At 41.1% G+C, this 16,764-nt stretch overlaps 1 protein-coding gene across 1 annotated transcript in view; it reads left to right on the forward strand.

The window, feature by feature from the left end:
• The first annotated feature begins 7,309 nt into the window (after window positions 1-7,309).
• Window positions 7,310-16,764, forward strand: part of myo1d (myosin ID) — a 285,608-nt gene continuing 276,153 nt past the window's right edge. Inside the window, exon 1 of the mRNA XM_033035091.1 lies at window positions 7,310-7,732. Coding sequence (XP_032890982.1) covers window positions 7,638-7,732 — 95 coding nt within the window. The 5' untranslated portion in view covers window positions 7,310-7,637. The remainder of the gene's footprint in view (window positions 7,733-16,764) is intronic.

The raw sequence follows: 16,764 nt of genomic DNA on the forward strand, positions 1-16,764 counted from the left end.
GGTCAAAATCAGACTTTTAGTAATATAGATGACATAACTTACAAATCAAGGAAGAAATCAGACAACCTGGAAATATTAAAGAAAATATCAAATATCATAAAATATCATTTACTACCTTTAAATGTCCTAAAATTATTTAATGTTTAATTAATAACTTTTGAAATGCAGCAACCGTTGTAATGCAGTGAAATACTATAGCCAAACCATGTACAGAAAATTCATACAAATAGCACAAATGTAAATGATCACGTTATTACTTTTTCAGTTGATATTTGTTTAGAGCTGGTGGCTGTCCAGTATAAAGGATCATTTTCTCTGATAGCATCTTTTACATCCATCTGAAATCCAATAGGGCTTTTGTTTAACATCTCCTCTGAACAGTACCACCACTGATAATGCAATATTTCTGTTACTGCACAGAGTTGTGAGCTGGGATTCTGTCTTTATATCTCTAGAATGGTGCTTCAACCTCTTCAGTGGTAAACCAAGCCTAACTAAAAAAAAAGAAAAATCATATAGTTTGTATAATTAGGAAGTGGCCGGTGAAATTAGTTATATCATAATGGAAGCCAACAATCTTTGGCAACAAGGAAGATGAATCACAATAATTCAATGTACAAAGCTATTTGATCCATTGTCCCTTGCTGACCATAAATAGAGCTTCAAGTGACCCCAAGGTTTAAGAAAACCCCAACTTAATGCAATTTACTATAATGCAAACCCATTTTCCCATTGAATCCCATGTTGTTAGCAGAGATGCATTCCAATGGGGATTTCTCTCTCATATTAAGCTATTTTTAACGGTGATAACAAAGTGACCCACTGCTGTTATGTAACAGCTAAGGCCGACCTTAGAAGTGGAGGATGGGCAAGGCACTTGAGAAACTAACTGCAATTTTTTTCTGGTGCACAAGGCTTGTGGATTAGGATAGGATTTGGAAAGTGGGGATATCAGTGAAAGGAATGTGATTCAAGAATTGGGGGTTTATGATAGAAAGGTGATGCAGAAGGAGTTAGGTGGAGGTGGGGAAGAAAGGGTTAAAGTTCGATGACTTGGTGGAAGTGGAGTAAAGGCCTAAGGATCACTGTCAGGAGCTGACAATGGCTACTGCAGCCCCCCACAATGCTGTGCATCAGGGAAATGGCCTTGCAGATGAAGAATGCAGCAGCAGTGCACGCTGAGATGTTTATTCACATCCTTGGATTCGAGAGAGTGCGGTAAAGGAAAGACACGGCAGTGAATGCCAACCCAATTGATGCAGTGACATCATATTCATATCTTATTTCCCCACAGTATTGAGTGACTAAAAGTAAACATTGCTAGAATTTGTTGTTTTTTTTACATTATCTGCTTATATATTTTATTACCACATAAATTCCGTAAGACTGAATTTAATTCTGTACCTCAACATTTTTGGTGGCGATTTGTGCATTTCCATAACCAAATGGCTGGAACTTGGGTGTCGCTTACATTTAAATTTATGCCACTTCCTTGCTCCCAGTCCTTCATCTAGTGGTAAATTAAGTGCTTATCCAAGCATCTTGTCAACGTGAAAATAGTTTCTGCTTCCATTTCCCTCACTTGCACTCAAATCTAAATCCCATCCTTTAGTTGAACACATTGTTCCTCAACTTCACTTTAGCCTTTCTTCCAGATGCCTTAACTCTATGGCATCCAATTGTTGAGCTCTCTGCAATGGATAAACAATCTTTCCGGTTCACTCTGCCTGGGACTTTCATAATTTTATAAAGCCTAATTAAATAAATCTCAGTTTCCTCTGTGACAATGAAAACAACCCCGAGCAGTTTCAACTCCTAAATAAAATTCTTTGGCTCTGCTAAAAAAATTCTCATAAATCTCCTTTGTGCCTTCCTTCGTGCCATGGCATCCTTCCTGTGAACAGCTGACCAAAAGAGTACAGTCTACTCTGGCCTGATATGATTTATACAGTTTTGGCATGACTTTCTTGCTTTTAAATTCCATACCCATAGGAATTGATTAGAACAAATATACTAACAATTTACTGGCAAAAGATAAGCAAAAAAGTAAACTACTGTACACTGTACCTCACATCTATAATAGACTAAGCACTTGAGGATACCCGGATGGAGGATGCAGGAGAATAAACATTGACTAACAAGAATAAACCATGGGGTCATATCAATTGGCATCCTTTAAGAATGAATAGACCTGGTGGATAAATGGAACATTATGTATTTGGATTTCAATGACCTCTCGTGACAGACAGCAACACCAGATTTATTGATATAAAATGAGTATAGAACAGAGTTTAGAAGTAAGAATTTCATTGTTCTATCTGGGACATATGACAATAAAACACTCTTGAATCTTGAGAAAAAACAGAAAAATCAGTAAATCAGTGTAAATGGAAGTCGTACCATTTGTAAAGAAAGAGATGGGCAGTGGCATGAATGTGGATCAGTTAGGGCCAGATGCTGAGTTAACTTTGTTAATACCATCAAACAGAGCTTTCCACATATTAAAAACAAGTGCATCAAATGGAATTAGTTGGCAAAACTGAGATGCGAGACTGAAAACGAAGAAATTAATATGTAAAAATGGAAGGAAATGCACCAAGGTGAAAGGAATTTGTTGAAATAGCTGTTATAATGAACGATGGGCACTAGTCCATATTGTTGCATTGCTGAACCCACCAACAGTATAAAACACAATCAACAAAAATAAGTGCAGTCAGACATTTAAAAAAAAAACAAGGATTAGCATTTCTGTTGCAGCTTTATTTTGAAAAATTAGCGGCGACCAGAATGAAGCCGTCATGAAGCCGCGACTAGTTCCGAGAATGCGGGAACTACCCACGACCATGAAGGCGACTCCCCAGCAACCACCCACAAACATGTGCCGACCATGTGGCGACCGCATAGTCTCCTGTAGTCGCCTAAAAAGTCGCCTAAGTGGGACAGGCCCATTCGGCTTGATGATTAGAGATAGAGAGGATGGCTGAATCCATGATTAAATGGGATCTCGTATGAATTAGAACAAAGGCAGCAAAGTTTAGGTGAATTCAATTGTTATGAAGAACAGAATGAGAGGGGTGAGCCAGAAGTGTATTTGCGATAGTTAAGATAGAAGCAAATATGCACTGATGATAGTTTCAGCAGCAGATGAGCCAAATGCAGGGTTGGTGAGACACAGAGGTGGGTATAAACAGCCTAGTTGATAATTTAGGAGGCTAGTTTAAGGTCATAAACAGGATCACAGTTGTGACTGTTTGTTAGAGATAGGATCCCAGCACATTTCCCAAGTCAACCTTATGATAGGATTTGGAACAAAATACATTTTCTTTCAGTGTATGTTATTCTTCATCCATTGCATTTTTGGAATTCTAAGAACCTGAGAGACACATTTCCAATAATGAAATTAAAATACATCCTAATATGCTAGTATAATAGTGTGGGAATGTTGCATTGCTGGAGATGTTATCATCTGTATGAAATATTTAAACAATGCTCTATCTGCTCTCACAGATGGACATATAAGATCCTAAACAAGGCACAAAGTGCTGGAAGAACTCAGTGACCTTTTGAGTTCCTCTAGCACTTTGTGTTGTGCTCAAGATTCCAGCATCTGCAGTTTCCTGTGTCTCCAGAGACTGAAGAAGGGTTCCTACCTAAAATGTTGCCTCACCATTCCTTCCCTGGATGCTGCCTGACCCACTAAGTTTCTCTGCACTTTGTGTTTTGCTCAAGATTCCGGCATCTGCAGTTTCTTGTATCTCCATATATGATCCAAACCCAGTATTTCCAAAGAGGTCACAAAAGCTTGCAGGATCCTGGTCTTTATAAACTGATGCATAGAGTGCCATAATAAAGAAGTATAAAATACTGGTTCAGACGCAATTGGAGCTTTGTTTCCAGTCCAAGACAGCAAACTTTAACAAAGTTGTAAAGGATCTAGAAAAGGTGTAGAAGAGATTTATTAAAATTGATGATTTTGTTGTTTCTTTGATGGCTGTATGTTCTACATTGCAATTGTGATGACACAATAAAAAGTACTTCAGTGGCTGTACAGTGATTTAGGACCTTCAGAAAGGGGGGGGGGGGGGGAGGGGGTGAAAGAGCCTACATAAATCCAAATTCATACCAACAATAAATTGAAAAATCATATGCCAAACTAAAAAGAAACAAGGCTGTGGGAGCAGAAGTTCCTGGTGAAGTTATAAAACTCTGCAGTCAGAAACAGCAGTTACAAATGCACAACTTTACTGTCCACATGTAGGAAGAGGAGAGTATGTTAAGGGATCTCAGGGGCATAGTAATCATCATCATCTTCAAGAAAGAAGCCAAATCTCCCTGCTGTCTGGCACAGGGAACAACATCACTCAAGTCCTCCTTAACTGACTCCTTCCAGTAGTCAAGAGCTGCTTTTCAAATTAAATTCCATTTGCTATTTTTGTACCCACACTCAATCTATCTATATCCATTCGCACAATTAGTTCTGCTATAATGCAATAGTTGCATTCCTAAGAAACATTGTATTATAGAAAATCACTTTATAAACATAATTGCGTCAATGGGGGAAAGGAAGTTGGGGCTAGAGAGTTTCAGATGTACAGTAAGTTATTTTTGCAGCAAGTTTTTCCAAATAAAGGTATTTTCAAAAGCAACCGGTTTGTGTTACTGCAAGATAACGATACTAAAGGCTATATGTTACATTGTTTAGTAGAGTATTGTTACACATATGTCAATAGAAGCAATTGCTTGTCAATTTCAGTGACTGCCTGTTGGTAAAACTGATAGATTCCTCTTAAGAAACAATGCGGTTACATGGAAACATATTCCCCCACCCCATATTGTTTAAATTCAAGACAATTTTTTATCAGTCTGTCAATTTCCAAAGTAACTTTCCTCGTCAAAATTATGTGATAACCGATTATAATGAAAATAGTGTTTTCACTCACGTTATATCTACTTTGTGTTAGAGAAGCGTATGCTAGAGCAGAACTACATATATTCTAACCGACTGCACATGCCTGGTATGCAGCCCCTTATTCTATATTCTAATATCCCCATCTACTTGGATTTGGGTTCCCTAAACCCTTCATTTATAAGAAGAATGTACTGTGTCTGAACTCTTCCTTTCTCACTTTTAAAAGTCTTCCTGAAAAAGCCTCACCCAGTCAACCTTTACAAATTCCTGTCTAAAGCCATCAAAAATAGCCTTGCCTTAATTTATGACTTTAACTTGTGGACTTGTCTATCTTTTTCCACAACTGTCTTGAAACTAATAGAATGATGGTGTGGTAAATTGGATTAGTAAGTATGAAGATGATACTAAGATAGGTGGGGTTGTGGATAATGAAGTAGATTTTCAAAGTCTACAGAGAGATTTATGCCAGTTGGAAGAGTGGACTGAAAGATGGCAGATGGAGTTTAATGCTGATAAGTGTGAGGTGCTACATCTTGGCAGGACAAATCAAAATAGGACGTACATGGTAAATGGTAGGGAATTGAAGAATGCAGGTGAACAGAGGGATCTGGGAATAACTGTGCACAGTTCCCTGAAGGTGTAATCTCATGTAGATAGGGTGGTAAAGAAAGCTTTTGGTGTGCTGGCCTTTATAAATCAGAGCATTGATTATAGAAGTTGGGATGTAATGATAAAATTGTACAAGGCATTGGTGAGGCCAATTCTGGAGTATGGTGTACAATTTTGGTTGCCTAATTATAGGAAGGATGTCAACAAAATAGAGAGAGTACAGAGGAGATTTACTAGAATGTTGCCTGGGTTTCAGCAACTAAGTTACAGAGAAAGGTTGAACAAGTTAGGGCTTTATTCTTTGGAGCACAGAAGGTTAAGGGGGGGACTTGATATAGGTCTTTAAAATGATGAGAGGGATAGACAGAGTTGACGTGGATAAGCTTTTCCCACTGAGAGTAGGGAAGATTCAAACAAGGGGACATGACTTGAGAATTAAGGGACAGAAGTTTAGGGGTAACATGAGGGGGAACTTCTTTACTCAGAGAGTGGTGGCTGTGTGGAATGAGCTTCCAGTGAAGGTGGTGGAGGCAGGTTCATTTTTATCATTTAAAAATAAATTGGATAGTTATATGGACGGGAAAGGAATGGAGGGTTATGGTCTGAGCGCAGGTATATGGGACTAGGGGAGAATACGTGTTCGGCACGGACTAGAAGGGTCGAGATGGCCTGTTTCCGTGCTGTAATTGTTATATGGTTAATATAATAACTGACCCCCAAGTGCACCTCCAGCCATTGGCCCAACGGGTGTTTTTTTAAAAAGGAAGCAGTATGTAACTCTGGTTCTTGTAGGGTTATCTGCATGTTCAGAACGCATGGCATAGCTTTATGCTAAGAGGGGAAATGTTTAAAGGAAAAGTGTGGGCCATGATTTTCTCCCAGAGGGTGGGGAGTGACTGGAACATGCTACAGGGGCTGATGGCTGAAGCAGATACATTAGTGGCATTTAAAATACTTTTGGATAGGCATATGGATATGCAGGGAACAGAAGAATATGGGTAGGAAGGAACTGCAGATGCTCGTTTAGACACAAATTGCTGGGCAGGTAGCATCTCTGGCAACAAGGAATGGGTGATCTTTTGGGTTGAGACCTGATCGAGGTTCTTAAAACCCGCAACCCGAAACATGCCCCAATCCTTCTCTCCAGAGATGCTGCTTGTCCTGCCCGCTGAGTTACTCCAGCATGTAGGGATGGTTTATGAGCAGGAAGGTAAGTGATGGCTTTGGCACCATGTTCGGCACAGACATTGTGGGCTGAAGGGCCTGTTCCTGTGCTGTCCCGTGCTATGTTCTAACACTTTTCCTGGACCCCATCTAAACGAATTTCACTGTGTAATGTTTTTAATTGCATATTTGACAATAAATATCCATTGAGATCATCTCTTCGCACTTTGGCACAATGGATGAGTATTAAGTCTTTCTTTTCTTTCACATACATCATCAAACTCCATTTCATTAAATTCCATTTGGAATATTTTGGAGGACCAAGAAAATCATACCTGAGAAAGGAGGTTTGGGGGAGGGCGGGCAAGTAAGCCCAGCCCACTCCACCCAGCCCAGCCCACCCCATCTCATCTCCAGTCTGCTCCAGCCGGCTGCATGGAGCCTCTGCCAAAAAAAGTCCCGCACCCGCCCAACCAAGAAGGAGGGAGAGCGAGCGAGCGCGCGCGCACAGACCCGCCCGCCCGCCCACCCAACTGCCAGGACCGAGAGCGCGCGCCTGCGTAAGCCCCGCCAGCGGCGTGAGCGCGCCCGGCCGCCGGTGTCGTTCGCTCGCTCGCGCACGCACGCACGCACGCGTGACGTGCTGACAGTCCCGCTCAGGTGAGGTGCGGCTTCGGAGAGTTCGCGTGAGGAAAGAGTCGAAGTCAGGAGAGAGGAAAGCTGAAGGAAAACTGTCGGGGACAAGAGCCTTTCTCTCCCACCTCCCCCCAAAAAACACTGCGGACGCTGCAATCGTTTATTATTTTAGATCGTTCGGGGCGAGGAGGGGGGGGGGAAAGTGCGTGGAGTTAAGGGAAACCTGTGAGCGGTAAGCCGAAGGAGCTGAAGTCCAGGATAACAAAGTCCCCTTCACTCTTTCCCCGTTCGGCAACGCTGCCGACAGACAAGGGGAACCATGGCGGAGCAGGAAAGCCTGGAGTTCGGCAAAGCAGACTTTGTCCTGATGGACACAATCAACATGTCAGAGTTCATGGCAAACTTAAAATTGAGGTAAGAGACAGACCGAGGAGCTGTGGGAACCGAGGGAAGCCTGGCGTGTGCGACAGCGTTGAAAGGAAGCGAATGAGAGAATTTTAACTAATGATAAGAGGTGCAAGGGTGTTTATGTTTCAAACACGCACCCATAATCAATGGATGGGGATGGGCGGAGGACCTGCATGAAGAAATGAGAACAGATTTACATGTCGGCGAGACAAGGTTGTTTTACATTCCACAATGATGTAATTGACATATGATCAACACAAATCCACTACAACCGATTACACCTTTAAGTTTAATATGGAGAATCAAAATACATTGTCATAATGGGTTACTCGAGGGGCTGTCCTTCAATCTTTTCTCAAGCATTGAAAAAAAAAATACCTTGGCATAAAGTACATGTTCTGTGTTCAGAAGGCTCTTCTGTGATATCTGACCACCCTCAACCCACTCCGTTGATTACTTTTTGATGAATTACAAATTCTTCTTGATTCCAAGGTTTTAACAATGTTGAAAGAGTGAGGGAAGCAGATTTATATATATTCAGAAGTTCGACTAACCAATGACAATTTCAAAGATCCAGGGCAGGCTCATTGGATTGAATAGCAACTTGGGTAATTCTGTATTATTTTATGATGTTCTTGGACTTTGGAGTACAAGGTTATTTCATATTGTCAAAATGCTTAAATAATGGGGGGTAATTCAGAATGTGTTGCAAGGTTGTAACATAATTGATGAGATATTGATTAATATTTGATATTTTCTTTGAGTCGGGCACTTTTTCCCTTTAATCCTCTCATTGCTGCAAATGTTTGATCATGTTCATTCTGGTAGTCACATGTTGCTGTGGGGTTTTGTGTTGAGTAGTTTAGAGAGAATATTTTTCTGCATATGGTATATTATACATCAGCCAAGTATTTGTTATTCACTTGTATTGAAAATACATTTTTTGGAAAATGCCCTAACTAAATGGTAGAATGTCACGTTTGTAGCTAAGTGATGGACAAATTTGCTGAAAGTTATATTTACTCTCAATTTATCCACAAAAATCTGCTGCACAAGCAGTGGGACTGGGTGGAGTCTGAGATGGAAAGACTGATCATAAGTCACAGGATCAGCTGAGAAGGACTCTGAATGTGTGGACTTGGCAGGATCAATGATTCAATTCAATTATAGATATTTGTCACATGTACTTAGGTACAGTAAAATTCTTTGTTTTTGCATACAATCCAGTAAGATCATACAGCAGACTTGACCTAGGTAGTACTCAAAGAGCCACCACGTTTCTTATGCCAACAAAGTTTCAAAAGTTTTAAGTACAGTCTTATCTTGCAGTGGTGAACCAAGCCTGCCACCACAGATGGCCCGCTGGGTTCATCTTTGTTCTCGGTGGCACTCCACAGGGTCTCTCTTTGTTCTAGGCAGATCCCCGCCGGGTCCCTCTTTGCTCTCACTGCCCCTTCCACTGGGCTGCTCTCAGCAGCCCCCCGCCGGGTTCCTCTTTGTCCTTGGTGGCCTGTCCGCCATTGGACTCAGTGGTGCATCCCAGGAATCTTCTGCTGCCTCGCGGCACATCCCAGGAGACGATCTGACTCATTAATTATGATTAATCTAGCCTATTACAGTAGCAATCTGATGTTCGAAAATTGCATTTCTGAAAACATTACTCCTGCAAGTAGTCATTTTGGGATTAGCTGTATGATATTCTGAATAGCTTTTTTTGAGAAGTTATGGAATATTCTCTAATTTGGTTTTGTCAAACATTTACACACTGACAAATAAGGGTTATGCAGTTGAACCTATTTTCCTACCTTAACAGCAAACCATTAGCACATTGTAACCAAGACGTCATGTGCCAAGATGTGGAAAACACTTTTACTTTCAATACACAAATCTGGATTGAAGCCAAAGTAAATTAGCAGCGTGGAGTTGACTTCATCGTCTCCAATTTATGTTCTAAATTTCAATGGTGAGATTGAGTAAGGCCAACAAACTCCTCGGGTTATGAATGCCCTACTTACCAACAACGTGTTCATCTGGATAATCATTTGGGAGACTGACAGGGTGGATTTGCTGGCCATAACGGGCCCCTTACGTCAGCTGGAAACTCTGTTTGTGGCTGTATTTCCAACATTCTAGCTATCTAATCAAATCTGATAATGCTCAACATCATACAAGCCCAACTCAAGTACAGTTCACAAGTTATAGGAGTAGAATTCGGCCATTCAGCCCATTGAGTGCACTCCGCCATTCAATCATGGCTGATCTTTGCCTCCTAATCCCATTTTCCTGCCTTCTCCCCATAACCCTTGACACCCGTTCTAATCAAGAATTTGTATATCACTGCCTTAAAATTTTCCACTGACTTGACCTCCACAGTGCTCTGTGTCAATGAGTTCCACACATTAACTACCCTCTGACTAAAGAAGTTCCTCCTCACTTCCTTTCGAAAAGAGTGCTCCTTAATTCTGAGGCTATGACCTCTGTCCTAGACTCTCCCACCAGTGGAAACATTCTTTCCACATCCACTCTATCTGATAGGTAGAGCCAAGGGAAAGAACAGAATACAGAATATAGTTCTCAGGTGTAGCACACCAATTTCAGTAACAAAGTCCAATGTCCGCATTGGAGTAGAGGTGAATCAGGCAGTACCCAGTTTATGAAAGGATCATTCAGAGGAGAGGAGAATTTGTTGTGCACTTTCCAGCTTTTATATTTTCTGCCCGATAGAAGTGGTGCAACAAGTCTTTGATTATATTGGCTGCTTTTCTGCGTGGTGTGGATGCAGATGGGTTATGAACAGCTGAGACTAAACCTGTGCACTAGTTGGAAGGGAGGCACATGATGTACAGTAGAGAACACCAACCAGCGAAACATCTTGATCATGTCATTAGCATTTTGTTTTCGGACAAGGTAAAACAAAATGTTATTATTTGCCTTTATTTTGTAAAAACATATACAATAATGAATTATTTAAGAATATTTAGATTGGGCATGTGCTTTTGATGGTTAGCAGAGAAGTTTAGTGGGGAAAACATTTCAGCTATGCTTAATTCCATTGCTTAATCACATTCCCACGATCAATCCTTAATTGATTCCCACAATCAATTCTTCATGGAAAATAAGCCTTTTTCCTCATAACTAACATGCTCCATCCCAGGTAATGTTCTGCTGAAACTCCCTTGGGACTTCTCCTTTGCTATCACATCTTTCATATAATGTGACCAGAACTCCAGCAGAGGTCTGACCGAAATTGGAGAATTACCTTCCTGCTTTTGTTTTTGTGCCTTATTTTTAAAAATGCCAGTATCCTGTATACCTTAACCAAATTCTCCACCTACACTTCAATTTTCACGATCATTGGACTTATATTGCGGGATTTCTCTCTTCCTCAATGTTCTCGAAGACATTTTCACTCATGGTATACATTGTAACTTCGTTACTGCTTTCAAAATGCATCACCTTACGTTTATCTCTATTAAACTTCATCAATCATTTCACCAATGTTGCCTTCCACACTATCAACAACTCCACCAATCTTTATATCAGCTGCCCCTTACAACCAGATTTGAGGTCTGATTCTCTTAAGTTCATTTGGGAAGAATGTCTTTCCTTCATTGTACCTTCCACCATCCTCCACTTTTGATATCTGTCCAATGCTAATAGAAATTAATGTCTGCAGACCTGAAGTTGCAGAAAACCTGTAAGAGAAGCTTTAATGGAAAAAAATGTTAGAACTTGCTTTGCCTTTGAATTGTATATTTTAATTTGGGCTGCTTGCTATTTTGAATCTCTAAACCGTACAAACTTTTGAAAAGTCTACACTATCTGAACACTTAGTCAACATTTTTGGTTTGTTTAGATTTGCCTCCAGGAAGTTTGCAGCCATTGATTCTAATCCCCTGTGTAAATTTAGTAGACTGTTGTTTAAACTTGAGTAATGTGGCATGGAGTTATGATTTGTCATTGACGATAAACTTCAAATCTTTAGTCGAATTTATCATTTGCAAAAGTACTTTGAGGTACAGCTGCAATAACAATCTTGATTTCAAGATGGCATAGGAGGAAGGTGACATTTTGCATGCAGTATGCGGCAGATTTTTTTTTTGTGTATGGTGTAACTGTCAGAGATGTTTTGGTCAACAGTTTCTTTAAATACTATTTTATGCTGCTTTTTGTAAAGTCCAAAGATATTTCGAGTTATTTACAGGACCAGAATTAACTTAATGGCAGTACCTTCACCTGGGTTAGATCATTGTGGATTTAAATCCCTTCCAGAAAGATAAAACTAACACTAACGTGCAGTTCTGAGGGAAAGCAATGTAGTTAGAGATGCAGTTTTGTAGAAGGAACATTCAATCAAGATTTAAACTGGTATCTGGCTAATATTTATTCCTCAATAAACATCACAATAACAGATTATTTGGTCATTACATTGCTGTTCATGGAACCTTCCAAATTGCCTACCACTTCTTAAATTGTTACTTCTATTTTGAAAATATTTTTGCTCTAAAACACACGTGAATTTTCTAGTAAATATGACGAGCCTGAGGAATAGAGGATTCATTTTCTTTGATCTCACATCTACCAAACTGTTGCTGATTAAATATTTGAGGTGAATGGCTACACAGACTCTTTGGGAAGAGTTAATCTTGAAAACATTTATGGATAATAAAATTGAATAGCTTCACTAATTTATAAACATGTCAACCTTGTTTAAAGTTGCAGACTTAACATGGTACAGCTGCTGTTTTAGTTATACATATCAATGTTTATTTTGCTCAGATGACCAGGTAATTCTTTAACTTTGTTTGAGGGTTAAATCTTGATTAGGGTACCTGCATAACAGTCATGTTTCTCTGAATAGATCCTCAATTTAACATCTTACCAGAAAGATGTGCTGCAGTGATCGTCAATTTAGGACTTTTCATGTTTTTCAAAGGTTACTCATCACTCTGCCATTTAAATGTGTTGTTTCAAGTATAATTTGGGCAAAAAGTGATATTTGTAAATTGACAGTGCAACACACCTCAGTGTTGCATTGATCTCAATCTGTGTTGGCTAGGATCTCTAGAATGTAGTCTGAACCCTCAGCACTCTGTTATCCCCAAATCTAGCAATTTAATATTATGTGCTGGATAGATTTGAAGTTACCATTCATTTAAATGGGACTCGTGTCTTAAAATTTGGAGGAACATTTATTTTAATTTTTAATTTTTAGAATTTGAATTATTTACAGCAAACTTATTTTAAATATATTTTTGAATACCTCAGATCTTTAAAATTATAAAGTAGTAGCAAAGATTTGGACAAACAGCAAAGTTCTATCTTCCCTGTCCAGCTGTGCCTCTGTCAAGACTGTCTGAATATTTTGGTTAGAGGCCACACATGTCATCGGAGGGTGTTTCACTGGGGACACCTTGCTGGGTGGCTGCCATATCAGGTGGGATTATTCAGTTTGCCCAGCTTGGGTAAATACAGTCAGGATCCACAGGTGATAAGTTTGGGTATTTTGGTTCATCCTTGTGTTTTACTTAAGATAGACACAAAATGCTGAAGTATCTCAGCAGGTCAGGCAGCATCTCTGGATAGAAGGAATGAATGGGTGACGTGTTGGGTCGAGACCCTTCTTCAGACAGTCAGGAGAGATGGTGACAGATATGTTAGGGTGTGTGAAACGAGACACCAAAAGAGATAAAGATCAAGGAAAATGTAGATGTACTTATTTTTACATGGAGTACAATATTGCAGGCAAGATTAATTGTTTCCCAATGGTAATTAGACTGGAGGAGATGGTGTGAGGGCCTTGAACTGCCACAAATCTTGTGATGAAGGTATTCTTGTGAAGATATTAGCTTGGGAGTTTTGTGACTTCTATTTTGTGATATATTTCATATATTTCCAGATCACAATAATTCATGCCTTGGAGCAGATTTTGCAAGTGGATCTATCTTATACACATGCTGCCTTTGTTTTTCCATGTGGCGGTCATGATCTTGGTGATGATGACAATACACTTAAATGATAAGGAGACCAAGTTAAACATTCTTTTGTGTTGTGTTTCTTTGAACTTGTGAGCACTAACCTGGCTGTTCTACGGGCCGTGTTGTATGGAGAAGGTAGAAGGCTGAAGACTGCAACGACCAGGTTCAGGAATAGCTACTTCCCCATGGCCATCAGGCTATTAAACCTGGCTCGGACAAAATTCTGATCATTAATAATCCATTATCTGTTATTTGCACTTTATCAGTTTATTTATTCATGTGTCTATATATTTATATAATGGTATATGGACACACTGATCTGTTTTGTAGTAAATGCCTACTATGTCCTGTGTGCTGAAGCAAAGCAAGAATTTAATTGGCCTATCAGGGACATATGAGAATAAACTCACTTGAACTTGAGATGGACTGCTGCTTCACTTGAGAAGTGGCAAATGGAATTACAGATTCATTCCTCATTTTTGATTTTGTTTTTTTTAAAGTTTTTTTAGTTTTAGAGATATTGTGAGGAAAGTGGCCCTTCGTCCATGCCGACCAGCAATCCCTGCACACGAACAACTATCCCACACACGCCAGGGACAATTTACAATTTAACCAAGCCAATTAGCTTACAAACCTGTACGTCTTTGGAGCGTGTGAGGAAACCGGAGCACCTGGAGAAAACCCACATAGGTCATGGGGAGAACTTACAAACTCTACAAAGAGACGACACCCGTGGTCAGGATCAAACCCAGGTCCCTGGTGCTCCAAGGCAGCAACTCTACCGCTGCATTACTGTGCCACCCCATTTGTTGAGGGAAGGCCAGTGCAAAGGCTGAAGATATTGGAGAGGTAATATTATTGAAAGATTTAATTTTAAAAGGGCTTGGCAAGGTAGATTGTCATAGTCATACAGCATGGAAACTGGCCCTTCAGCCCAACCTTCCATGCCGACCAAGAAGGGCCATCGAAGCTGAAAAGATATTTCTCCTTTTGATAGCCCAAAACCAGGGGGTGCCCTTTCAAAATCAGCGGCATCCATTTTTGATAGGGTTGAAAATAAATTTCTTCTGTGTTATGAGGCATTGGACCTTTTATCATACACAGCTCTGGAAGCTGATTAATTGAAGAAGAGTGGAGATAAACATATTTTGAGTATATAAGGGAATTATGGGCAGGTGATAGAGAAGGAACTGAGGCCAAGATCAGATTAGTTATCTTGCAGAATGTTAGAGCAGTCTTGAGGGACGATATGTTGTCTAAGCCTAGAACACGGCTCAGTTACTGCTTTAGCAATGGGCTGGGCTAATCTATTGGATAGTAAACCCTGTAAACTATTTTCTTGTGCAAAATATGTCTCGAGTGTTTTCTTCTTGATTCTCATTGCCTTCAATTATATGAAGGTTCCAGAATGCTACAATTGATATCAAAGGAATATCTTTCTCATTAGTACATGTCTGTGTTTGTATTTAGATCAAACTTTAATGTGATACTAGACTAAATGGGACCCGTTGGGTCCCAGTCACACGGGAGGCCTGGTCCTCCAAAGTAACCCGTTCCCCAACGCAATATTCCACCACTCGCCCGTTTCCCCCAACGCAACCCGTTCCCCCAACACAATATTCCACCACACACACATAGCCCCTAATTGCTCAGACGCGGCTCATTTCCCCTCATCCCCCAGCACTCCCTCCCCTTCTCTTCATCCTCCCTCTTCTTTCCCCTCTCCTCCTCCCCTCCCCAATCCCTCCCTCACCTCATTTTCCTTTCCCCTACCCTCAGTCTCCCTCCCACAATTCATCTCCCCTCCCTACCCCCTCCCCCTTCCTATCCCTCTACCCCCCACCTCCCCCACTCCTCATCTCCTATCCCCCCCCAACTCCTCCTCCACTATCCCCCCCCCTCTCCCTCTATTCCCCCTCCACTCCCTCCTCTCCTCCCCCACTTTCCCCTCCTTTCCTATCCCCTCCTCTCCCTCAATCCCACACTCTCCCTCCTCACCTCCCCAGGATCTCGAGTTGCAGCAGTCGGCTTTGGAGACGGACTCCGTACCTCCCAGGATCTCAAGGTTGTCGGAGTCGGCCTTGTAGTCGGAGTCCTCCTCGGAGTCGGCCTGGCTCTGCCCACTCCGCTCCTTCAGCTTTATTTCCCCCGCCAGTGAGTGACAGAGGTCATGGCCAATCAGTGCGGCGATGTTTGCGCTGGAAGGGGGCATTGCCGGTCCTGCCTGGGCGTCGCCGTCCTGGGTGACTGACAGGAGAGGAGACCAATCTGCGCTTGCTGAGTAAGGTGGCGGAAAATCGTAGTGCCATCGTGTACCGTTTTTGCGCAAATAGAAAAAACACGCAAACCGGAAGAGCACAAGATCAGTTTTAGTTATGTATATATATGGAGTGAAGTGATATGGCTGGAAACCGTATTTAACAGATTAGTGGTCAGTTGGTGTTGCTTAATGGATATGTTGTAGACATTTTCCATCACTGCTGCTGAATATGTGAAAACTGGTAATTGAGAATGTTGAATCTGTCGTGTAATCAGGGCCTAGTTACTTGAACACCGAACAATTTGTGGTGGAACTCAGTAGGCCGAGCAGCATCTGTGGGAGTAAAGGATTGGTCAATATTTTGGGTCAAATTCCTGCATCAGAAATAGTAATGGGGAGGGAAGATAGCTAGAATAAAGAGGAAAGGGGGAAGTAGTGAGGTTATTGGTGGACTAAGGGATGAAGGGTAGATGAAGCTAGAGAGGGAGTGGTAGGGATGCAGTTGGGAGAGAGAGGCAGGTGGATGATAGATGGAGGCAGACAAAAGTAAAAAAGATACAATTGAGCCAGGGGAGGGTGGTAGTGGAGACAGCTGATAAGCTGGAACACAAAGGCTACCAGTGTTGGAATCTGGTAAGCAAGGGAGGTGATGTGGGGAACTATTTGGAAAGAGGTGAAGGGCAAATCAACCAGAACCAGATGGGGGAGGGTCAGGTGGCATGGCACATTTATTCACTGAAGCTTTGCCAATAAGAAGTCTTGATTACTGTCACGTTTAAAATCAAATAACGAATGCTACT

The sequence above is a fragment of the Amblyraja radiata genome, chromosome 16 (assembly GCF_010909765.2).
Source record: "Amblyraja radiata isolate CabotCenter1 chromosome 16, sAmbRad1.1.pri, whole genome shotgun sequence".
In the NCBI taxonomy this organism is placed as follows: domain Eukaryota; kingdom Metazoa; phylum Chordata; class Chondrichthyes; order Rajiformes; family Rajidae; genus Amblyraja; species Amblyraja radiata.